The following is a 24,608-nucleotide window of genomic DNA, read 5'->3' on the forward strand; positions in this document are numbered from 1 at the left end:
TTTGGCTCATGTGGAGCTCCGGCAGCACCTGGTTGGCAAGGCTAGGCATAGCAGTTCATTAGGACCCTCCTGCAAAGCCCCTTGGATATACATCATAAGGGACTCGTTGAAGAATCCCTAAGGAGAGGGTGTTAAAAAAAAGTATAGCTCAGTTATGCTATTTTTTATTCTTTTATATATTTATTAATCACATGTGTGTAAGTGTTTCCACTTAACCAGTTTTACTGTTGTGCCAGTGTGGCAGCGATGACAGGTTGTGGCACCCAGACCTTGCCGTCTATAGCGGGTAATTAAATGGAGAGTGAGCACAGATGTGAGCTGTTAAATGTGTCCAGCGTAATTTATTTCCTGTGAAACAGGCTGCCATTTACAAGTGTAGCCTGTACAAATACTGCAGTCATTTTACAGCAACGTGCCATCAAAGCCGAGGGGAGCGTACTACTTCTTTTTCCTTGTGTTCAAGGATGTCTTTTGGTCCTCCCTCAAGCAGTAACTTTAGCTAAAATCCATTTTCTTACACTCGTCAATACCCAGTTTAATATATTGGAATGTTTGTTTGGAGTAAACATGAGCAAATTAAATATTACATTTTCTTTGCTCACTTTTAAATATTACAAATTAAAATTGTTTTTCTTCCACAAAACTTTGGTGGTCTGTCCCATCAACACTCTAAGAATGGGAGCTGAGTCAGCCTCATAACCTGCGCGTTGTCCAGTCTTGTGGAAGATGGTGAAATCAAGCTCAGTGAGACCCACTGAGTGCTGACGTTGAGCTTGGACTACACACTGCTTTCCTTTTCTGGTTTTCCCTGATGAATGAGTCTCTTTCAGCTGCCTTGCTCTTACTGACCCCCTGCTTACCCAATACTCTCCTTTAGTTTGACCTAAGATCTCACCGCCAGCTTTCTCAGATCTTTTCACTGGCAGCATGTACCCATGCCCAATCACCATTAATGTCCTCCCACACCAAAGCAAAAAGTTAAACTTATATCCAAATACACCTGATAGAGTTGACTGACCTTTCTGGCAGTTTCTGGGATATTTCTGACTTGTTCACTTGCTTGAATAGCTTGTGGATTGTCTGGCTATGTGGATGGGTAATGGGTTTGTTTTTTTCGAACATGTGATTAAAAAAGAGAACTGAGTCAAGAAACCTAGAGCCACAAGAGCGAGCTAACAGAGACATAAAGGGTAGGTGTATTTTAAGACTTACAGTTATGTTTCCTGAATATGAGCAGGCAGTTTATGTTGGCTCTCACAGTTCATTTCTTGCCTTTTAACATATATGCTGAGGTGGATTTTGGTCTCTACAAATGTCCCGCTTTTACATATTTGTAAGGTTTGAGAACATCTCAACAGAGGGACAGGGTCTGTTACAATAGAGACACACATATACAGTCACTTCATGGGTACATCTGTTCAACTGCTCATAAACACAAATATCTAAATATAAGCCAATCACATGTGATCAACTCAAGATGAAGATGAAGATGCAGAAGTGCATCTCTGAACGCACAGCCAGTTAAACCCTAAAGCAGATGGGCTACAGCAGCAGAAGACCGCAGCAGGTGCAACTCCTGTTAATTATGACCAGGAAATTGAAACGTTGCTTCACATATGCTAACTGAACAATCCCAATTATTTTATTGCAACATTCAGATAGTAGATAGCTGAATTTGGCAAAATTTAGTAACGATGTGTGCATTGTTGCTGTCCCTTCATACCCAAAGTGTACCCATTTCGTGATGGCTACTTCCAGCAGGATAACACACTATGCCGCAAAGCTCAAATAATATGAAAGGGGTTTCTTGAACATCACAGTGAGTTCATTGTAGTGAAATGGCCTCCAGTCACCAGATCTCAATCCAATAAAGCACCCTTATGGGGTGTGGTGGAACAGGAGTGTCACACTGTGGATATCCAACCAAAATAATCTGTAGCAACTGTGGGATGATATCATGTCGATATGGCCCAAATTCTCAGAAAAATGTTTCTAGCATCTTGATAAATCTATGCCTGTTCTGCAGGAAAAAGGAAGTGGTGGGTGAATGTAACAGACAAAAGAGATCAAGCTTATCACACTATGCAGAACGCAAACGATCTTTTACACTGAAGACAAAGACTTATTACACAGCATGTTTTATCTGCTTCTACATGCAACATGCAGACAGTTGCACAGCGGAAGGAGCAATTGAAAGCAACCAGTTGTACACTTGGTGCTTTTAAGTAGTAGCTATAAAAAGACATTGCCCACTAGAAGCATGCCATGCCACAAAGCTGTCATATTGTTTGTTTGCTTTATATTAAAAGTGTTTATAGTAGCTGAACTGTAATGATAGAAGGGCAGATCAGATGTCTGCATTTTACCGGTAGAATCAGAGTAAATTTCCAGAACATCATTTATAAAATATGATTCGTCCACATCATGAAAATCATCCCCTCTTTGGGTAAAACTGAGCCTAAACTGGCCCGAATATAAGATAGTTAAAGGCAGATAGCAAAACACAAATATAAAAAGAAAATGATTTGGTTTAAATGGTTCAATGCTAATGTCAGTTTTCATTATAACATGGCTTTAAAATGCGGTGAAAAGACAGCTGAAAAAACCTCTGACACACATATGACTAACAGACTATATAAACTACTTTCCGTTATTAGCCCCTTATCGAAATGCATTGTGTACGCAGGTTAAGTTTTCATTTGAATGCGTGATATTTTTGCGCGGACCGCTGACAGCGTTGCTACGCCCCGCTTACTACATCTCCCATAGTGCATTGCAGCGGCAGGAAATAATCACATCCTTGGGTCAGAGTTCAAAATGGTAACATGCGGGTTTCAGAAGCTGCAACTCTGAGCATCATGAGGATACTTTTAATATGAAAATACCACTTGCGTTAGCTTAGCCTTAGTTTGATTAATCCTTTTTTCGTTTCTCGAATATGTCCGTGAATGCATCAAAGCACGAGCTGATCCAGCTGATCTACCGCCACTTGAAGGAGCATGGTTATCGCTCAGCTGCAGATGAGCTACAGAGGCACAGCCCACAGGTCAACATTGTTCACCACACACACACACATATCAACTGCAACTGTTACAATGTTTCAAATGCTGCTCCTGCTCTGTGCAATAAACCCCCTCTACTCACACCTCATGAAATTCCACAAAAAAACATTTTCTGAAGTGTGGACGGGGAAGAACGTTTGCTCAATTAAATCTCCCCATTTTTCGTAACAACTAGACTGCTACGTGTTTCTATTTTTCTGCATAAACATAGTTGTGTGTGTATATATAACTTTAAAGATCGTAAGATCCAAGAAATGTATCCTCCCCTTGCTGTGAGCTAAAACGAGCTCAATGTTAGGACTTATATACCACTTAAAAAAAAGTGGTGTGTGAGTGGGCCAACTTCTTGTTGCGTTCAATACTTGCCTAGACTAAGAACGTAACACTTGAAAGGCTTTCACCTTGTATAGACCTCTGTAAGAGGGACTGTGGCTGGAGGAAAGACAGAAAAAGTCAGATTAGTTTTAAAGGTAATCAAGTCCTTGACATAAAAAAATACCATCAGTTAGACTCTACTCACCAAGAGCTTCCACCCAAAGTGGCTCAAATAGGATGTAGCATATGGCCAATTTAAATGAGTGGGGAGAGTGTGCAGCCAGGAAAAGCTGTTTGTGGTAAAGTCTAAGAAAAAAGCCCAGAGATTTGTATAAGTGCAGTCATTGCAAATGTAATACAGACCAAGAAGGCTTGTTGATTTTTCTTCCCCAAATGAGAACCATTTGGTCCCTCCACAGGTTTTTGAATTTGTAAATATTCCACAAAATGTAGTAGACTTTGTCCTTTTCTGTAAACGTGTTTATTATTCTAGTTTATTCATTTGTAATGAACTCAAGTCCTTCCAAACCACCTTCTTGGGGTCTGCTTTCATTCAAATTTGACACATAACCATAACAATGGCATGTTTTTATGTCTTTATATGCTGACATCTCCTTCAGACTACTGTACCATGTCCAAGAAATACTCCCACTGTATATTTCAAACTTCTTAATAAGTTGTAACATTTAATTTTGATTTTCTACAGGGGGAGACCAAAATATCAGTATCACTACTCGACATCTACACATCATGGTTGAAGTAAGGATGATTTCTTAGTGCTTTTCAGAAGCAACGGCCACTGGGTTAGATGTCTCATTTTGTAATAGCTTGGATACTAACTATTTTTTTTATTCCTGACAGTAACCCAAAAAATTCAGCAGATCAAGGAAGGACTCCAACTAAAGGTTCATATTTTTCTTTTTCTTTGTTAAATACAAATTAAATTAGAAAGCTGAAGTTGGATCTGAGATACTACATTTGTTTATTTGTGTATATGTGTGTCCTGATCCAGCTGTTCATGCTTACAAAATTCTTAAGCAAGATTTGGAACTTCTGTACATTAGTTTGCTTTGAGTATTTTCATCTTACACCTGTACCCAAACATTCACACTCCTAACAACCTCCAATCAGATTCAAGATGAGGGCGACAGCTTAGTGAAAAAACTGACATATCAGAGAATGCAGCTCGGTTTGTAGCAGTAAACTCTTTGAGGCCAGAGGTTGGCGTATTTGAATGCATTTTAACACATTTGCACTTTTTATGTTTAGCAAAGTCTACAACATCAAAAAAGAAAAAGGACACAACTGCAAAAAAGGTGAATTTTTATTTTGTTTTAATTTCTTTTCGTGGCAGTTCTTGGACTATACCAACCACGCTAATCCTTCTTTTTCTTTTTTTTCCCAGTCTGTTCCAGCAAACAAGAAAAAAACTGAGGGAAAAGCTGCAAAAAAAGTCACAGGGGAGAAGAAATCAAAGAGCCGAACACCAGACAAAGTTGTGACTGCCGGTGCAGATGATTCAGACTCTGACAGCAGTCTGGATGTGGAGAAGTGGAAGAAACTGCTCCAACAGATGACAGGTGAGTCACTGAATGCATTATTCATGGGCGAGCGTGTCAAGGATGAGGTGATGAAAAGAATCCTAGAAAAATGAAGAGGGGGTTATGAGTGGACAATAAAGTGACCAAAGCCAGGCTAGAAATATTTGACTTGCCCAAAACACCTCACTTAAGGAGCAACCAGGGCACATCCAGTTCAGATACCTCAAACATTTCACATCAAATGAACCATATCTAAAAAAAGAATCCCATCTGCCCCTCTCAGAAGGAGCGGTTATTTGCACAGTAACTTTAGGATATTTTTCCCTTAATGTAATGAAATTATTTTCAGTTGCAGGCTGTCAGCGCACACGTGGGTGAGTTTTATCTTTTTTCCAACAAGTTTGATCTGTTAGAGATCCAATCAGATGAAATTAGGCTTGTTAGAAGAGGGGTCCTTAACGTGGTCTGAGCTAACATAACCTGTTTCAGGAAAAGACTGTATTTTATATTTCAAATAAGATTTTATTGAAATGAGAATCATGCAAAGATACTCTAATGCAGGTTCTGAATTAAAGTGTAAAGCTGGAAATAAGCAAAATATGTCTCATTTGAGCTAACGTCAAAGCGCGCTATTGAGAGACTGAGATGTAGCATTCAGGCGAGGTGTTCATGGTGGAAGGAGTCTAAACTCAGGTGGAATAAACTGTGGAGGGTGTGGAAAATGTACAAAGTGATGGAAGATGAAGGGAAAGCTTGGTCCCTCCACTTAATGAGAGAAAGACAACCACCAGACAGTGCAGCACCACCCATGAACAACCTCACCATGGAAAAGAGTGATTTCATCCAAACAGAGCTGTGTACAGTTACTGTTTGCTCGCTGTTTATGTTTTCTTTTAGGCATTTGTTCCACCATGCACAGTTTGATGTTTTTACTGGGTTTTCTCTGTCCACAGATGCCGACATAGTCAAGATGAATGCCATCAATGCCCTGGACTCCTCTGCTCCTCAACCCCCGAAAAAGAGAGTCAGGAAACCCCGGGCTAAGGCTCCGGCGAAACCTGGAACCCCAGTTAAACCGAGTAACGGGACAGTGAAACACAATGACGAAGGTGGCGAGAAACATGTGACTGAAAAAAAAGCAAAGACGAGCTCGACCGAGAAGAATGTGACAAAAAATGTGACTTCTGTCACCTCAAGCACTCCGAGCCAAAAGCAAAACCTCTCATCTCCAGCGGACAAACAAATAAAAAAGGACAGGGAAACTGCAACTCCCAGTGAACAAACAACTGATGACAGAACATCTGAGCCCAAGAAGAAGAAGAAAAAGAAGGAGAAAATTGCAGACAAGGAGGAAAAGAATGAGACGGGTGAAGATGGAAAAGAGGAATGTGGCGAAGAGACGAGAAAGACCAAAGACACGAAGCAGGAGGAGGCTAAAAAAACTCCGAAGGTGAATAAAAAAGCAAAAGAAACCAAAGATGATGCTGAAAGAAATGAGACAGTCACGACTGAGACAAACACAAGAGGGAACGCTGATGAGAAAACCCTTTCAGAGTCAACGGTACAAGAAAAGAAACAAAAGAAGAAGAAGAAAGAGAAGGCTGGTAGTGAGGGAAGTTTGGCACAGACTGGAAATTCTGAGCAGGTATCTGAGGAAGTGAAAAATAACAAAGAGAGCAAACAGGAAGAAAACAACCAAACCTCAGAGCACATAGCAGAAGAAAAGAAAGCCAAGAAGAAAAAAAAGAAGAAAACAGAAAGTGAGGAAAATTCATTGACATTTGCAAGTGAAAGCATTTCAAAGCAAAAAGCTGAAGACATAGAAAATAATACAGAGCAAAAAACTGAAGAAATTGAGACTTTAGAGCAGACGTCTACAGAAAAGAAGGCAAAGAAGAGGAAAAGGGACCTTCTTAATGGTGAGGAAAATCCAGAACAAGTACTGCAGGAAAAGAAATCAAAGAAGAAGAAAAAAGAAAAAGCTGATGAAGAAAGAGAGCAGGTAGTTGAGGATATAATAGATAATAAGGTAGAGGAAACAACAGAGCAGGTCAAGAGTGTCAAGAAGAAAAAGAAAAATAATCCCGCCAACACAGAGCCGCTGCCTCCACCTGACGTAGAGGCAACGAGTTCTCAAACGGAGAAGAAGAGAAGTGAGTAAACAACCCACATATAGCTTAAAAACATGTAATTTGATGGTTTTGTAAAATTGCTTTGCATTTGTCCTCAGAAAAAAGCAAATTGAAATCAGCCGACATCCCAGAAATACCTGTAGATTCAATCCAAGACGCCATGGCAACAGAAACCGCCTCAAGCGACTCCCACAAAAAGGTATCACGCTACTTAGAAAACAAATCTCGACGCTACTTAGAAAACAAATGTGTCCAGTCTCAACGTTGGCGGATCCTAACCCTCATGTCCGTCTCTCCACAGAAGAAGAAGAAATCATCAAAGAATCATCAAGATGTGTGACTCGTCATCCCGCAGACCCAGAGGACGAGGGTCACATCACGTCCTCCGATTTCCGATCATGTACACTGATCATATATCAGTAGTTAGAATATGACTTAAAACTTTAAAGATCCGTCGTTTATATTTTTGCTACATTTTTATCTTTTTATGGGTTTTGGGTTTGTGTTTTTTTACTTAAGTGTTTCTACGGTAGCTGCCATTTTCACGGCACGCGCATTTCGTGGTTGTTTTGGGGAACTGATGATCACCTGTTGAAATATTTCTGCCTCATAGTGAAATTCAGATGGGGTTTAATTGAGTAACGTCTGTTTTTATAAACATGGATTCTGTTTTGCTCTCAGGAATTTCCCTCGTGATAATCCTGAGCTAGGTTCTCTAAACCACCTTTCATATTTTTATGCAGATTTAAGTTGTAAAATGAAGTGAAACTGTGTGATTCTGATTAAGAGGTTTACTCCTGTCCTATAGCTGTCTTTTGGTATTTCGTTAAAAAAAATTACACACTTTTTTTTAACCAGATGTATATTTATTCAAATTGACATGTCAGCTGTTCTATCGTGGGAAAGGAGGGGAAATTCTATGTGTGTGATGAGCATTATTTTTTAAAGTTTTAAATGTTTGATATAAATTTTCTTATATAGATTGTATATTATGCTTTTAATACAAATTAAACACCATAGTTTTTTTTGTTTTTATCAACTGTACCCGTCCCAAGTCTTACATCTGGTAAATCCTGTTCTTTGGGCACACAAACGCTGAACTTCTTACAAATTAAGGGAAAATGCTTGACTTGATGAGCTCTGGAGATTGTGCTGTGCTGTAGGGGACACTCTATATGTTTGTACGTGTCAGGGATCTCGGTGAGACAAATTAAGATTATTAAGAGAGACGAGGCCTAAAACTGCCTTTCCGCTGAATCGTGTAACGTGAGGGTGTCAAGTCTTTTTTAAGGAAACCGAGAAAACGACTGTTCCACTCCAATCCGGAGGGTGACGCTAATGCAGCGAAAAGACGTTTGTTTTACCACTGTTAAAGAAGAAAGAAGAAGACTGCCCCACTACCATACGATGAGTAACTGTCAGTGAAGTTTTACAGTTGCAGTTGTTACTGGCCGCCAAATGTGGAGGTTGAACAAAGTTCGTCACAAAGCCGGACAACAAGGCGGCAGCTTGGAGGAGCTCAGGCTGAAGAGGCGAGAGAACGAGAGAGGTGTGTCTGCTAAATACCGAGGCTCAGTTTCCCAAACATATTGTAGGCTAACCCTGGTCTTTAACTAAAACCCTGTTTATTCAGTAATGAGCTCATTTTTCCTTTGGCTCTGTGACTATGTTTAGTTTCCATAGAAACTAGCTGGAACTGTAGCTTCAACGTAACCATTATTTTATTAATATCTTAATAAACTATTAGGTACACGTTGCTAGAGCCAAGTTGAACCCCCTTGTGTTTTCAGAATTGTCTTAATTCATCGTGGCACAGATTCAATAAAGTGCTGGTATTGTTCTATTAGTACTGGTATTGGTATTGTAGCCTCAGCTGTCTATTGCTGTAGGCCATCTACTTCGTGTTGGCGTTCATAGATGCTCTTTTGCATACCTTTGTTGTCATGGGCGGTTATTTGAGATATTGTTGCCTTCCCATCAGCTCAAACGAGTCGGCCACTCCTCTGACATCTGGCTTCACTAAGGCATTTTTCCTCTTTCTCAGACCGTTCTCTGTGAAAATTGGCTGTTGAAAATTCCAGCACGTCATCCGTTTATGGAATACACAGGCCAGCCAATTTGGCACAAACAGCCATTCCACATTCAGAGGCATTTAAATCACTATTCTTCCCCATTTTGATGCTCAGTTTAAACTTCAGCAGGCCATCTTGACCCTGTCTACATGTCTAAACCAACTCAGTTGTTGCTATGTGATTATCTGATTAGATACTTGTATTTACCAAGCAGTTGAACAAATGTGCATAATAAAGTGTGAAATAGGTTTATGTAATGTGCACATGTAATTTTTTTTTTAAACTGTATTACAAAGATACAGCTCTTTTTTTATGACACCCGTGAGGAACTGTTAGTTAGCTGTTACATCTTCATCTCCAGGCATTTTTACAACACATAAACAGCAAAAACAGTTCCTGTGCAGGTATAGGTTTTCGTTTCTACTCGAAATTCAGTGTTTTTTTTAAAAATTGAGATGTTCCCATGTACAGGTCTTAATATAAAATAGAGCAGTGTTGGTGACATACACTGGCGTAAAATGAGTCAAAACCTAAATGGATATGTTAGCATCATCTTAACTTCAGCTTCTTTATTTCCCCACAGGCATGGCCTCCCCATGGTGGCTTTATCTCAAAAGGACGCATGTTTTGCACAGCATATGTACACTAAACACAAGTATGATCACGTATGATCCCTGAAGGTTAAAGAGTTGTGACATGCCTCTCCCTGAATGCTTTAGCACTGAGACAAGCACGCAGAGACAGGCAGCTGGTGAGCAAGCGACTACTGCTAAATGAAGATGAGGAGCAGCCGGACGTTAGCATGGACACAGCCCCAGGAGGACATGTAAGTATCAGATATTGTGTTGGATCAGGGGTGTCAAGCACAAGAATTTCCCAGGTGCCAGAATTCTCCAATCTGGCCCACTTGAAGGCTGGAAGATGTAAAGGAGGGAATCAACTTATAGGCTATGTTTTCAGAAGTTTTACATCTTTTACTGCTGATAAAGACCTCCTACGTAGCCATTCACGCTAAACTAAAGGAATTATCTAATAGATAAATAATTAAATGACAGAAAAGTTAATGTTTTTTGACATCTTTTGAAATTTTGGTGGGAAAAAAAGAATATTTTCTGTGAATTAACAAAAACTTTGTTTTATAAGTACAGGACAGTCTGGAAAAAGAGCTACTGGAACCTTTCTGTAATTTTATTTTGCTGAAAAATTGAGACATATTGTTGAAATGTTTCTTCTTTGTCTCATTGTAAGGTTTCTCAGGGATTTAAAGTGTAGCTAAATATATTAACACTGACAGAATGGGGTGTTTTTACTACTCGAGCCAAACTGGGCCGTATTTGACCCACAACGTAAACTGATTTTGACATGCCTGTCTTAGATTTTTTTTTTTGGTAGGTTCAGTAAAATGAAAGATCTGAACTCAGCCTGCCAGTCTCATATTTCCTCAGGACATTGTTAGTCTGCTCCACAAACTTCAACACAGCGGGACAGAGAAGGAGGCACACCTGAAGGCCTTGAGTAAAGTTCTGCGCGACCCAGCTGCACAGCTCACCTTTATCAAGTATGGTAGTGGCTTCTGTTGCCATATTGGAAGAGACTAAATTACGCTGTCACTTTTAAGTCACTTCCTCATCTTTGTGTGTGAAACTGTGTTTTCTTTCAGGCACGAGAACAGTATGCATCTGCTGGTCGGCCTCCTCACTGGCTCTAATGCTCAGTGCCGCCTGCAGGCCGTTCGGTGTCTTCACGAGCTCTCTCACTCTTCCCACACTAATGTGGCTCCAGCCTGTCTGCCTGCTACCCCTTACCTGCTCACTTACCTGTCTAGCCCAAGCACTAAGTTTACAGTAAGTCACCATGCAGTGCAGGCAGTTTGTGATATAGTATGACCTACAATGCAGAAGACTTTTGACTTCCTTATTGTGCGGAACATTATATGTACACAGGAGCTGTGTCTCTACACACTTGGTAACATGTGTCCAGACAGCGATGTGGTAAGAGAGAAGCTCCTGGCTCAGGGAATCATTCCCGCTCTGGCCAGCTGTATAGAGGTAAACTACGAAGGCTCACTGTCTACACTAATATCCTTACTGTACTGGCAATTCGTAGAATTGTTGCAGTTGAATCCAAATCTACTCAAACATCCAATTCATAGAGAGACAGGAGTGTGACTGCTGCACGTCTTTGTAACATGTTACTGTGTATTTGTCCAGAACCAACGGCACACACTTGCAGTAGTGGAAGCTGCAGCGTTCACCCTCTCTCAGCTTCTCCAGGCCAGAGACGCACCTGAGAAGATAATCCCGTAAATATATCAATAATGCACTTCTTCACGTCTTCAGCCTCTGCATTCCTCATCTCGCAGAAAATGTCAGAGTAATGTTTTGTTCACATTTAACCTTGTTGTGTTTTTTTGTCTTCCTCTGTGTCTGTAGGATAGTCCTGAAGTCTACCTTGCCTTCACACCTGTTATCCGTCCTTACCCCCGACCCACAGTTCGGCCTGGCTCCTGCCATAGAGTGTGCATGGTGTCTCCATTACCTCATATGCAGGTGAGAAGTTTAGGAAAGTGTCCAAAACCTTTTTTGTTTTTTTGCTGATTTGCTATCGTAGCTAATTACTGAATCTGTTTTGTGCCTTTTATTAGCACAGATGATAACAAAGAGCTGCTGGCTCAGGGTGCCCTGTCACAGTGCAGCTCCTTGTTAGTGTCACTAGGTGGTGCTGTCACCGAGGGAAACAAAGAAGATGGGATTGAGCTGGTATGGAAGTGAATGATCAAATCCAATATTTACTTTCAAAACTTGTTAAGACTTTTTTTTTTACTTTTAAGCAAACAAATTTGATAATTATCATTGAATTAATAATGTAGATTAGTTCATTTCATGCTGAGCTACCTCCAAAGATAGTAAAATGACTTAACTATTATTAAAAGTCAGTTGAAGAATCTAGGAACTGAAACAAAACAGCAACATCGCATATTTGCCTAAGCTTCAGAACAAAGTAAAAATAACAACTAGAGATGGCACGATACCACTTTTTTATGTCCGATACCGATATCATAAATTTGGATATCTGCCGATACCGATATGAATCCGATATAGTGTTTTTTAATCAACAAAACTGTTTTTAAATATCTTGCTGCATTTTGTATAAGTTCATACTCAAGTTTAAAACAACAACCACACTAAAGCTATTCTGTTATACCTGTATGCAAAAAAAAATATTTCATAGTTCAGCAATACTGATCAATCTAATAAACTTAAACCTACACCATCCTCCCTATTCTGGTATTTTAAAGAGTACTTAGCATAAATATTAAGCAACCTAACTAATAGGGTTCCAACTCCCAGCAACAACAAAAATAAATAAATAAAAAATAGGGAACCACCCCTCACGCTCCACCTCATGATGCTTAATCGACGTAATCAACCTTAATTTGATGCAGTGTGAAAAAAAAATGCACAGAAATCAATTATTTTTCAAGAAATATTAAATAGATTCAACATCTTTCTTCAACAAAATTGCAGACTGCACAGATGGTACCTTCCCAAAGGAAAAAGTACTATAGCTTACTAGGGTATATATATTAGACTTAATAGTTACTATTAAGTCTAGAAGTAATAGACTAAATGAATAGAAGTAATTGACTTCTATTCATTTTGCATCAAATTTAAACTTTGGGTGTCAGATAATTATTTATTAAAAGCTCGACATTTTAAATGAGAATAAGAAAGAAAAGTATGTCTTTGTGCCCCTTTTCCCTGTTAATGCCCTATCGGCCCCCCTGTCTAAACTTTGCTAGATCCGCCCCTGCACAGTTACCAGCCGTCAGCTGCGTAGAAAAAGATCCTGGTGTAGAAAGTAATATTAAATACATTCTAACAACAGCTTATCGAGCTTAAACGTGCTGCTGTTGTTTATCCACTGGTTTCCTCTTTCTGGTGCAAACTGGGCCAAAAGCAAACTAGAGACACGGACTCGCAATAGAAAAGCCGATCAGCTGATCATTAAGCAGTTTCATGATTGAAGTAGCAGCAAGAAGAGGCAGTCGCTCCATATATCGCTTGTTAAGCTTAACGCAGGAATGCTTTACAAACATTCAGAGATGGACTTACACACTTGCTTTACTTCTCTCGGGATAACTTTGTCGGAGATGAAATGCCGGGTTGCTAGCGAAGCTCCAAATGCTATCCAGACCACCGACAGGTCCCGCATGCCACAGCCGCTCTATCACGTGATGCATACTGCTCCGACGTGCTAACGTTCTGAGGTGAGTTACGGCGTGTTGCAAGTTTTGTGAGGTGCTTTCGTGATATTTAATGGATCGGATTACATTTTTTATTTTTCTCCGATATCCGATCCAGTAATTTAGGTCAGTATCGGACCGATACCGATACGTAATATCGGATCGGTCCATCTCTAATAACAACTTTAGTTTTTAATCTGACTTGGATCACAGAAGCTTTTAATGTGTCTTCTTCAGCTCATCTGGCCTCTGTTGAGGTGTGTGGGAAACATCTTGTCCTCCTGCCCGGAGGAAGACCTGAATGCTCAACTGACTGATGCTCATCTGCCAGCTTCTCTGTGTGCACTTGTTCAAGCCTACCTGCACACCCTGCCAGCCTTGGCCAGAGAGACCGTCTGGGTCCTTAACAACCTCACAGGTACGGCTCTCTTGTTTTAGTCGTCTCTGAATGGGACTGCAGCCATACAGAAGTACACCTCATCATTACTAATAGAACCGTTTTGCAATATATTTTTCCTGCTTTGCTGCAGTTCAGTATAGATTTGTGCAAGAAAACATTGCATTTTTTTTTTTGGTGTAACTATTCAATCTATTCAAATACTGAATAAAATGCTTGTGGCTGCCTTGTGCATTCTCTGTGCACATCTGAGATTTGATGCATCATAATTATCAGGGTTTTCTGTAGTGTGTGTAACGTGCCCCATTGTGTTTTCTACCTCTCTCCATCCCAGCTCACTCCACCGAATTCTGCTCCGCCCTCTTGACTCTAAACTTGGTCCCAGGATTGATCCAACTTCTCCCATTTTCTCAAGGCATTAATACTATGGTTAGTACCGTAATTGTCGGGCTATAAGCCGCTACTTTTTGCACAAGCTTTGAACCCTGCGGCTTTTAGTCAGGTGCGGCTTTTCTATGGATTGTCCGTGATTTTTGTCATATCGTAAGACGATTTGTTTTGTTTGTTCCGCTGTTGTACGGCACTACGTTGCCTGGCGGAAGGGCATGCGATCAGACACACAGTATCGGGGTTCAAGAGTGGTATGTTGGTCACGTGTCCATCCGCCAGGCAACATAGTGCCGTACAAGTAGCGTGAAAAACCAACTTCAAATGAACGCTACGCGTTCAGCGGGAGTCGTGGATGACGAGCGGCGATAAACTTGCGAAAAGCAAGTTATGCTCAACTCCACCGGTGGAATCTGACAGCGTGAAAAAGTGTGAAAACATCCATGATCACCAACGGATTTCGAAGGGCTGGACTGCTGCATGATGGAGAGGAGGACACCGCCACGGCCCTTCAGAGGGTGTTCGACTCTAACACTGACAACGAGGATTTCTTTGGTTTTGTAAGTGACAACGAAGGAACGAAGCTGAGAGTGGATGACGAAGCCATCCTGAGCCTGTTCGTATCCGACACTGGAGGAGAGGACTTTGGTGGTTTTAGTGTGCAGGAAGAAGAGAAAGATGGTGACTTTTCTTCTTGTTAAAGCCGTGTCACTGCACCTGAGCCTAAAAGGTAGTCCGAATCTATTTTTCTGGTGTGCTGTAGGTTATTGTTATGTACTACATTTGTTACTCATTTATGAAGCACAGTACATGTTTCGTACTTGTAATTACCGCTACTTGTACATATACCTAAAAAGTTATGCAAATATGTACCCATAACTTGTTTTTCAAAATATTAATAAAAGGGGTGTGTCTCCAAACAGCCATCTCTTTCCTGACAATTCGCTTTGTGCATATTCTCTTACATATGATAAGTCAACATTGAAACACCTGCGGCTTTTGGTCAGGTGCGGCTAATGTATGTACAAAACAGGATTTTCCCCTGATTTTAGCTTGTGCGGCTAATATTCAGGTGCGCTTTGTAGTCCGGGAAATACGGTACTATGATTGATATAAGTGCTTCTTGTAATATTAAGTCATTGTGGCATATAATAAGAAATCTTGTGGTTTTCTCTTGCATCCTTTTGGATGAAAAAAGTGTTTTTTGATTTTGTGTTTTTGTTGTTTTTTGTTTTTCTTGCTTGTTACACTCAGATTCTCAGGATTCTGGCTAATATTGCCCACAAGAAAAAGGTGTTCTGTGTGCAGCTCATGCAGCTTGGTTTACTGTCTGCACTCTGTGCCACGCTTAAAATGGCTGATCAGGAAATGGTGATTCAGAGCCTGGACATCCTGTTCATGATGACTGTCAGCAGTCCAGTGGTAAGTGTGGTAATTAGTGAAACTAAACTCTGTAATGATTGCTAAGCTGTGGCATGATGTGGTATTCTTCTTCTTCAGGTGGCAGAGGAGTTTGTCAGGCAAGATGGGCTTTCACTGTTGGAGGTCCTTCAGTACAATGGTGCAGCAGAGATGAGACAAAGGTCGACGTACCTCCTGGAGAAGCACTTGTTGTCCTACCAACAGCATATAACAGTAATTGTTATGCAGCCTTATTGTCTCTGTTGAATTTTTTTTGTAGTTTTTAGTTAAAAATGTCTGATGGGAGCTGCTGTCTTGCAGGTGGACAATATGCCGGATCCTTGAATCAACAACAAGACTTGTTGTGTTAGGAGGGCCCAGCTGAGGATAACAACATGTTTACATTTTGATATGATAGATATCAAACTTGTTTGTGCATTTGAAGTAATTAGTGATAAAACTGCTGTCTTGTATGTTTTTACTCATGGAATTTTAATCTATGCAAATATTAAATATTTTTATAATACTTGTACTGGTGAAGTACTTTTGCATAAAACTGTATTTATATTCAGATATGGCTTGACATATTTCGAGATGTTAAGATACTGAAGGTGGAACATATAACATTAGAAACATGTGTCTTTATCAACAAGACCTTGTCATCATGCCTGTGTAACGATTAAATAATTATGACATAATAAAACTCTTCCTTACAACAAATATGACTGCTGCTTTTTTTGGAGTATTTGCTGTTTGGTTTGATTTTTATTAAGAAACATTTAGTTACATTTAATCACAAAAAATCTTGGGACTTTTACATGTGATGCTGATGATTAGTGAGGGCAGCACAGACCGACCCAAAGTGGTGGCACTGCTATATGTATGTATGTTAAAAAAAAATAATCAGAAGTTGATCATTGTGATTGCTTCAAACTGCTGTTTAAAGCTGAAACTTGTAGAGATGATAAATATGCCCAATTAGAAAGTAATTTCAATAATGATAAAAAAAAGAAAACATTAATGCAATCTGAATCCGTAATGTAAATAATTTTAAAAAAAGCCTCACTTAAAGACTTTAAGTAGGTAAAGTTGTTGTTGTTTTTTATGTACACCTGCTTACACTTATAACACAGTCAGTGTGCACAGACCTCATGGAGTTTTCACTGACCACACTGTGGAACAGTTTCAGCCTGTAACTTCCAATCAAAGTCTTTGGCTCCTCCCCTTAATGAAAAAAACTGTCTCTTTCTACCCACAATAATCCCTTCCCGTTATCTTTCACGCTGCTTTTGCTGCATGAAAATCCAAGACGAGGTAAGAAGGACCATTGGGGCCAAATTAATACAAAACATATATTGCTGAAATTGAGAATAAAATCAAAATTTGGAGATCAAGTTACATAATGTTGTTTTGAGGAGGGAAAAAGTTAAAATACTATTTTGAGGAAAAAACTGGAAATGTGGAGATTACAGTTGTTGTTTCATGAAAGACTGCCATATTTGTTATACCCTTTACAGAATGCCTTGTTTAGATGAGTTAGAAGGACACATTGTTCTGCTGTGTTTTGATAGAATACACTAGTGATGGGATTTCCGGCTCTTTTTAGGGATCCGGCTCTTTCGGTTCGGCTCACTAAAAAGAGCCGGCTCTTTCGGCTCCGAACCGGCTCTTCAGGTTGTTTTGTTGCTTTAATTAATTTATTATTAACAATAATATAAAATTATGCACAAAAGGAATTACTAACGTAAAAACAAGTGGTTTTATTTATATATGTTTATATATAAATATATGCGGTGGCCCCTAGAGACAAAACACGTATAAACTCCAAAACACATTTCTAGCATGAACTGAACTTCCAAAGCAGAGCTACTAGATCACTTAAATCACACAATTGAAAGCATGTGTGTATTGTTTGTGTATTTATACACAGGCACTCATATATATATTCAAATAATTTAAAAAAAAGTTCATTTACCTGTTATTACCACACACCAAATCCGGTCGTTGGTACTTGCTGGCTTGTGTAGCCACAAGATAACAAAGGCTCAACACTGTGCCCAGCATCCTGGAGCACTTCTGTTGTCTTTTGTACGTGTTTTGAGTTTTTATATGCTTCTGAGTTTTTACGTGCTTCGGAGTTTGTACGTGTTTTTACGTGTTTTGGAGTTTTTACGTGTTTTGGAGTTTGTACGTGTTTTTACGTGTTTTGGAGTTTGTACATGCTTCAGAGTTCGTACGTGATTTGAAGTTTGTATGTGCTTTGTCTCTAGGGGCCACCGTAAATATACTTTTATTTATTCACTCCACATAAAATGTAATAAATAAATCATATAATACAAAAATCAACTATTCACATTTCAAGTTTTAACTATTTAAATTTTCAGCTTTTTCCTTTCACAAATTTAAAGTGAAAAGAACACAAAACACTGCAAACCACAACACAATTAAATATAAATTATAATATGAAAACTAAAAGAACATGCATATTCTCTGTCATATGGACCTGCATGAATAAACTTTCTCAATCCTTTATCATCTGCAACCGAAAATAGTTGTGGATGATTACTATACCTTTCTAATGTTGTTGTCCCTGCCTCTCTTTCTCTCTCTCTGGCTCTGTTCCTGTGCTACTGAGTGTAACTACCGCCCCTCCCCCCTCTGCCCAGCGTAAAGCACAAGGCTCGCGTGCAGAGTGAAGCGGAAAAAAAGTGCGAGAGAGAGGCTGAGAGAAAGAAAGAAAAAAAACCCCACGTGACGGCTCGCGATAAGGACCCGGCTCGCGTCGTTCACGTCAAAGAGCCGGCTCTAAGAGCCATTTCGTTCGCGAACGACCCATCACTAGAATACACAACACGTTCTCACTCCCAAACACCAAACACTTCCCTAGATTACGAGATCGGAAAAATTAAGAAACATGAGAACAGTTTGGAATGAATCTACACATATGCGTTTATTTTACTTAAATCGCTTTGGAAAACACTAACTTCTTTAAAGTGCTGGTTAAGGTTCGGGATAAGGTTAGGTCAGGAACGCCTCTGGACTTGACAAATCGTCACGCGTGAGAACGGGCTGACATACATCCTCTCTGTTACAAGAGGGCGTAACCACCTTTAGTCTCTCCGTTACCGGCCGTCTAGTATAAAGTGAGTATAAACAGTAAGCTGTCAGTGTAGAGAATAGAAATCTTGTGGAAATCTTAATAGAAATTATTGTGAGCTGTGATTCTTTTCCCCCACACTGAGCCCTTACCTGCTGAAACTCACTTTAACTTTAACTAATTTTTCTGTTTAGATGCAATGTCACACGCACGAGGTTCAATTAGCTTTGCACAAAAATAATACATACCAGGTTGTCAGTAGTTTCACTAACTCTGCCAATAATGCCGATCTACTTATAATACAGTAAGTGTGCACAGACCTAATGGGGATTTCATTTTAACTGAGTGGTTTACTCACTATACTGTGGAACAGCCTAAGCCTGTAACTTCCAGACAGTCTTTAGCCCCACCACTTAATAAAAAAAGAAGTCTCAAATTGCCACACTTCTTCTTTCCACCCACAACATTCCCTTCCTGTTATCTTTCACTCTGCTTTTTCTGCATGAAAATCTAAGACGGGGTGAGTCACGTTTTCTAAGACTTTTGAAAAATCTTGCATTCATCTGGCTTTTAAATGTTTTCTGCTACTCCACAGATATTCTGCCCCCAACAATCTGTGCTGCTGTGGGGAAGCATCCAGTTCAATTAAGTCTTTTTGACCCACAGCCAAGCACTGTGTGTAGTCTCCTGAAAATGGAGGGAACTCAGACAACGACTAGAGAGGAGGGGACAACAGAAAGAAATGGGGATCAGGGGACTAGCAGCAATGTGCCGATGTCCAGCAAACCTCTGCATCGCTTTGTCCGAAAGGAGCCCAGAAGTCTTGGGGTAACACATCAGATAAGCAAAATCTTAAATAAGCAGATTTATACACGAGGATAGCTATAAGCTGATGCAGCTGTAGACACTCTCATCCATTCTTCCTCTTCCCCTTTCCAGATTGTCATTCTGATGTTTGGCTGTGCTGAGTTGTTAATGGGATTTCAGTTCTCCAATGAAGAGTTCAAATTCTCTGCTCAACTCTACATTCCCTTTTGGCAGGGAGCTCTGGTACTTACTGTAGCATTTTACTGGCTAGCACTGACATGCTGACAGCTAAAAATGATTGAACTTGACTGGTCATATCTTCTGTGCAGTTATTGTTCAGAAAAGTTCAAAGTACTGCCTGTGCTATAAATATGAGGCTACAACCATCAGTTTGTTAGGTTAACAGCACAAGCATGACACACAGTCATAATACCAAAAGGTTTTAAAAATGCATCTGGTACAATTGCAATGCTACGTGTTAACTAGATCTTTCCAATGACAAATAAACATCAGCAAGTATTCATAGTTTCCTACAAAAGATGTATTGTATGAAGACAGACTCACACAGCTTCACACTGTGAAAATATCACCCATAAATCTACTGTGGGTTAAGGTCAAACAGCATCATTTGTTGTGATTATTTGCTCACTAGTTTCTTACCTGTGGAATCCTGTCAGTCTACACTGAGTTGCATCCGTCCAAGAAGATGGTACGTCATGGTTTTATTTCCTATTTGTGATTTTCAGCCTTGTTTATACTCCTACAGTCCTTCCTAATTCAGTGGCCTAATTAATTTTGATTAACTTATCTTTCCCAGGTGACTGTGTGCTTGGCCCTGTATGTGGTTTCCATCTTTGGAATCGTAATCTCTTTCATATACAGGATGATCCAGGTCATCTCTTATCCCTACTTTTTTTTTTTGCGATTTCATTTGAACAATGCAAGTGTGGTGAGTTACAGTACATATCTATTTTTTGATTATGATTGTATGACATGCATGTTTTCACAGCATATCAATAACTCTCACTTTCTGTCACTGTAGATGCTGCTGAAAAGTATCGAAGCCATTTTACTGATCTCCACTATTTCAGTGTTAGTGATTCTCATTTTTCTAACCACTGTCGCAAGTTTCGCACTGAAATCCACACGCACTCAGGTAATAGCATATTTTATTTTTTTATTATTGACATACAAGCCTTCTGTCTACTTCAAAGAAACATGCCACAGAGTCCGATTTATCCCAGGGATATCTGCTGAAGGACAGTTTTCAATAGCTTTGGTCACTCATCATTTTATTTTTCTTCCACTTTCATGTTTTGTTTTGTTTTTTCAGGTCATCGTCCAGCAAATTCCACCACCGAGGACTGAAACGCCATCGGACTGAGGACATCTTTTTAAAGTATTATTAAACATTACACGACCTTACTAAAACACACTTGTTGGTCTCTTGCGACACTTGTTCTTGAACTAAAATCATTTATGTCATCACTGTGAGGAAAAACTATCTTAGAAGAACTTTTTCAGGAAGGCAATAACGACTAATCTGTCTGGCAACCCTTGCGTTTCCCTGCTGCACGTCTGCAAATCTCTTCTCATCGACTGAATGTGTTGACCTCGGCCAGATGTCATACACTATATGTTGGACAACATCTGGGCTATGCAACATTTGTTTGTGACAAGTGTCAAAATTCAGTCCAACCATAAAAGTTTTGATTTGTTTTAAAACATACTTGTTAGAAATTCCTTTTTTATTGTTAATATCTGAAAATTTCCTTCCTCATCAGACCTTTAGTCATTTGGAAGCCATGTAGAAAATCTGTTATGCGTGTCATCTTTTCAGAGACGTCCAAAATTTTCCATCTAATTGTATCTGCATTATTATTAGTGTCTTATTAGTAGTGTTTGACTGTCATTAAACGGTGCTTTGTACTCTGTACTGAATGTTTAACTGAAGACATTTTACAATATGACATGTTGTAACTGGATGAGTAAACTATTAGCTTTGACCTCTGGTTACAGAGGGAGCAGGTACTGCACTGTGATCTAAGAAGCCTCGGTATAAACTCTGTTTTTCCTGTTTGCGTAAAATCTTTTTATATTTTGTGCAGTAATTGTGTACTGATTTAAACATAAACTTTTGTTAAGCCAATATAAATATTCTCATTTCATTATGTTAATCTTTGCGTAGATTAGAGCTGTACAAACTCTGTTTTTGCCTTATAAATGATATTTTCATGTGAGTTTGTACATTTCAATAAATTGCTGCATCTCTCTCATTTTCCTACCAAAACTTGAAGTGAGAGATGGCTCAATACTTTTGCACAGTACTCTATATGTTTATATGTGTCAGGGAACTCAGTGTGACGAATTAAGTAAGATTAGTAAGAGAGATAGCTTTTAACTCTCAGGGATGGCACAGTGTTTGAGTTTGGGAACTGAAGGGGAGTTTGGACCCGGAAACGGCTAATGACGTCAGATAGTTTGTTTAACCTCCACAGTGGCCATCAAATGTGGAGGTTAAACAAAGTTCGTCACAAAGCCGGACGACAAGGCGACAGCTTGGGGGAATTTCGGCTGAAGAGGCGAGAGAACGAGAGAGATGTGTCTGCTAAATACTGATGCTCAGTTTCCCAAACATACAGTAGATTAACTCAGGTGCACTGTGGCATTTAAACAATATTCAGTTGGTATTAAGGGTGCCAAATAAATATCCCTGACACTATTACAGCACCAGCGGCAGCCTGAACTACTCATACAAGGCAGGATGTATCACTTTTGTCATGTGTTTTATGCCAAATTCTCATCCTATCATCCAATGTTGCAGCAGAAATTGAGACTCATCAGAACAGTCGATGTTTTACAATTTTCTGTTGTCCCATGTGAATTTTAGCTACAGCTGTTTATTGCCATCTGCTTCAAGGTTTCACGTGTTGTGCGTTCAGAGATGCTCTTTTGCATACCTTGGTTGTCACAGGTGGCTATTTGACGTATTGTGGCCTTCCCATCAGCTCAAACGAGTCTGGCCATTCTCCTCTGACATCTGGCATCAGTAAGACATTTTTCACCCAGAGAACTGCAGCTAACTGGATCCTGTTTTTTTCTCTTTTTCATTTTGATGCTCAGTTTGGACTTCAGCAGGCTGTCTTGACCATGTCTACATGTCTAAAGAACTGAGTTCTTGCTATGTGATGGTCTGATTAGATATTTGTATTGCCGAGCAGTTGAACAAGTGTGCCTAATAAAGTATGAAATAGGCTGTACATAAAGATTAGACTCGACTGGACATTAAAAGTAGGAGTAATCTGCATTTTTTTTAAACTGCATTACAAAGATGCTGCTCTTTTTTGTGACACCCCAGAGGAACTGAGCAACACATAAACAGTTCGCCCATCAAAACTGAGACGCACTCATGTAGCTTAACATTTGGTCTACATCAGAAACTTTTCTGTAATGCAGGTTTTAATATAAAATAGACATACACTGTCTTAAAAGGATAACAAAAAAAACTTGAGTGGATATGTTAGCTTAACTGTGACTGAGGGAAACAAAGAAGATGGACTTGAGCTGGTATGGAAATACACTATTTTGGAAAATCTTTAAGACTCTTTAAAAAAAAAGAAAAGAAAAAAACCTTTAAATAAAAAGTAATACTATAATTTTTTATATTCATTTCTTATTATTCAGACATTTAATTTAAATTATATGGCAGTCAAATTAAAGGCTACAAAACTTCTTTGAAACAGATATTTAATCAATAGTGATGCACCTAAAACATTTAGAATTATGCATAGTTATGGTGCAATTTTGGCTGGTGCGTTCAAGGAAGCCTCAACATCAGAGGTTTTCCTGCTAAAAAGCATTAAATTCATTGGCTAAATTTATGGCCAATTGTTACTCAAACAAAGTTGCCACAAGTATCCATCTTTGATTCTTTCTTACATTGCACAAATTCAGCATTTGTTAATTGTAATTGAATTAACATTGTAGAGTAAGTATTGTCATGCTAAACTACCTCCAAAGAAATTGAAAGAATTCATTATTACTAAAAGTCAAGTGATGAATCTAGAACTTAATTAATTAATTAATATTAAATATTAAAATAAGCATTAACTGTGAAGTTGCATCATACAGAATATTCTTATTGAATAAGGCCACTGGTCCATGGGCTATTCAACTTTCATCTACCGTATGAATCTTAGCCTTCATCAAAAAATAAAGTTTTATGACTTAAATAAAATGAACTATGAGATAAAAGATACCTTGAAATTTCAAGTTATTTTCAAGTATAACATTTGACCACTGAAACCCTTGTTTTTGCTGTAATTTGGCACTTTATTAAAATAATAGTAAGAATAATAATAATGCATTTTACTATTTTTTCAGTTTTTGTAAAACAGTAAATTTAAACATTCTAATTTGGTTTGGATAACAACAATAATTGTATTTTAACATTAAAAATATAACTCTAGTTAAGGAGTGTGTGTACTGATGGATTAACCACTACAGAAACATAAAAAAGTATCTTTGGTAATTACCACTAATTTTCATTTAGTAAAGCTGTGGGATAAACATTACATTGTGAGGTGGTCGAATACATTTTTTAAGCAATGTAACTCACTTGAGATAATAATAATGTTGACATATCAACATTACGTCCAGTTGTTATCAGGGTATTATCAGGGCGGCACGGTGGCGCTGTGCACTGTTGCCTCACAGCAAGATTCTACCACCTGGTCGGAGCCTTTCCCTGTGGGGAGTGCATGTTCTCCCTGTCTTTGTGTGGGTTCTCTCTGGGTACTCTGGCTTCCTCCCACAGTCCAAAGACATGCAGTTAGTGAGGTTAGGTTAATTGGTCATTCTAAAATGCCCATGCGTGTAAATGTGAGTGTGAACCTGAGTGTGATTGGTTGTTTGTCTCTGTGTGTTAGCCCTGTGACAGACTAGCGACCTGTCCAGGGTTTATCCTGCCTCTCGCCTTATAGTAGCTGGGATAGGCTCCAGCGACCTGGTGACCCTGAAAATGATAAGTGGAAGAGAATGGATGAATGGGTTGTCATATCCACGGCTTTTTTTCCCTTCCCAGTGGTGGAAACAAGTTTTCATATATTAAGCCACAATAAGTGAAAATCTACTGTGGGTTAAAAGTCAAAT

The 24,608-nt window shown here is 39.2% G+C and overlaps 3 protein-coding genes across 5 annotated transcripts; all 3 read left to right on the forward strand.

Annotated features, from left to right (window-relative positions):
- The first annotated feature begins 2,791 nt into the window (after positions 1-2,791).
- Positions 2,792-8,094, forward strand: LOC147337969 (uncharacterized). Its single transcript, XM_086313249.1, has 8 exons — positions 2,792-3,046; positions 4,084-4,136; positions 4,239-4,282; positions 4,647-4,693; positions 4,783-4,957; positions 5,872-7,071; positions 7,149-7,249; positions 7,352-8,094. The coding sequence occupies exons 1-8, from the start codon at positions 2,939-2,941 to the stop codon at positions 7,388-7,390; spliced, it is 1,767 nt and encodes a 588-aa protein (XP_086169375.1). The 5' UTR covers positions 2,792-2,938; the 3' UTR covers positions 7,391-8,094.
- Positions 8,095-8,248: 154 nt separating this feature from the next.
- Positions 8,249-16,297, forward strand: tmco6 (transmembrane and coiled-coil domains 6). The gene is made up of 13 exons (XM_086313263.1): positions 8,249-8,599; positions 9,842-9,948; positions 10,568-10,680; positions 10,783-10,966; positions 11,066-11,170; positions 11,333-11,424; positions 11,555-11,671; positions 11,767-11,881; positions 13,606-13,786; positions 14,100-14,194; positions 15,407-15,574; positions 15,653-15,787; positions 15,875-16,297. The coding sequence occupies exons 1-13, from the start codon at positions 8,509-8,511 to the stop codon at positions 15,896-15,898; spliced, it is 1,527 nt and encodes a 508-aa protein (XP_086169389.1). The 5' UTR covers positions 8,249-8,508; the 3' UTR covers positions 15,899-16,297.
- Positions 14,115-22,717, forward strand: LOC147337971 (uncharacterized). Of its 3 annotated transcripts, none has more exons than XM_086313284.1 (7): positions 14,115-14,194; positions 19,246-19,478; positions 19,590-19,700; positions 20,110-20,166; positions 20,275-20,406; positions 20,500-20,613; positions 20,791-22,717. In XM_086313284.1, the coding sequence occupies exons 2-7, from the start codon at positions 19,344-19,346 to the stop codon at positions 20,839-20,841; spliced, it is 600 nt and encodes a 199-aa protein (XP_086169410.1). In that variant the 5' UTR covers positions 14,115-14,194; positions 19,246-19,343; the 3' UTR covers positions 20,842-22,717. The 3 variants fall into 3 exon arrangements, with proteins under 3 accessions (XP_086169410.1, XP_086169401.1, XP_086169419.1); XM_086313275.1 differs by lacking the exon at positions 14,115-14,194 and adding an exon at positions 16,773-16,867; XM_086313293.1 differs by lacking the exon at positions 14,115-14,194 and adding an exon at positions 19,151-19,170.
- The last annotated feature ends 1,891 nt before the right edge of the window (positions 22,718-24,608 follow it).

This window comes from Aulonocara sp. 'chitande type north' Nkhata Bay, linkage group LG2, assembly GCF_057382095.1.
Source record: "Aulonocara sp. 'chitande type north' Nkhata Bay isolate Kocher_YH1m ecotype deep benthic linkage group LG2, A_spYH_male_GT1.1, whole genome shotgun sequence".
Taxonomy (NCBI): Eukaryota; Metazoa; Chordata; class Actinopteri; order Cichliformes; family Cichlidae; genus Aulonocara; species Aulonocara sp. 'chitande type north' Nkhata Bay.

What these genes read in the sequence shown, in the direction of transcription:
- LOC147337969 (XM_086313249.1), top strand. Translation starts at nt 2,939, where the DNA reads ATGTCCGTGAATGCATCAAAGCACGAGCTGATCCAGCTGATCTACCGC. An exon ending in AGGAAGGACTCCAACTAAAG is followed by an intron (nt 4,283 to 4,646) that starts GTTCATATTTTT and finishes TTTTATGTTTAG; the next exon opens with CAAAGTCTACAACATCAAAA. An exon ending in CAAGCGACTCCCACAAAAAG is followed by an intron (nt 7,250 to 7,351) that starts GTATCACGCTAC and finishes GTCTCTCCACAG; the next exon opens with AAGAAGAAGAAATCATCAAA.
- LOC147337971 (XM_086313284.1), top strand. Translation starts at nt 19,344, where the DNA reads ATGGAGGGAACTCAGACAACGACTAGAGAGGAGGGGACAACAGAAAGA. An exon ending in CCTTTTGGCAGGGAGCTCTG is followed by an intron (nt 19,701 to 20,109) that starts GTACTTACTGTA and finishes TTTGCTCACTAG; the next exon opens with TTTCTTACCTGTGGAATCCT. An exon ending in TGAAATCCACACGCACTCAG is followed by an intron (nt 20,614 to 20,790) that starts GTAATAGCATAT and finishes TTGTTTTTTCAG; the next exon opens with GTCATCGTCCAGCAAATTCC.
- tmco6 (XM_086313263.1), top strand. Translation starts at nt 8,509, where the DNA reads ATGTGGAGGTTGAACAAAGTTCGTCACAAAGCCGGACAACAAGGCGGC. An exon ending in ACACAGCCCCAGGAGGACAT is followed by an intron (nt 9,949 to 10,567) that starts GTAAGTATCAGA and finishes ATATTTCCTCAG; the next exon opens with GACATTGTTAGTCTGCTCCA. An exon ending in TGACTGTCAGCAGTCCAGTG is followed by an intron (nt 15,575 to 15,652) that starts GTAAGTGTGGTA and finishes CTTCTTCTTCAG; the next exon opens with GTGGCAGAGGAGTTTGTCAG.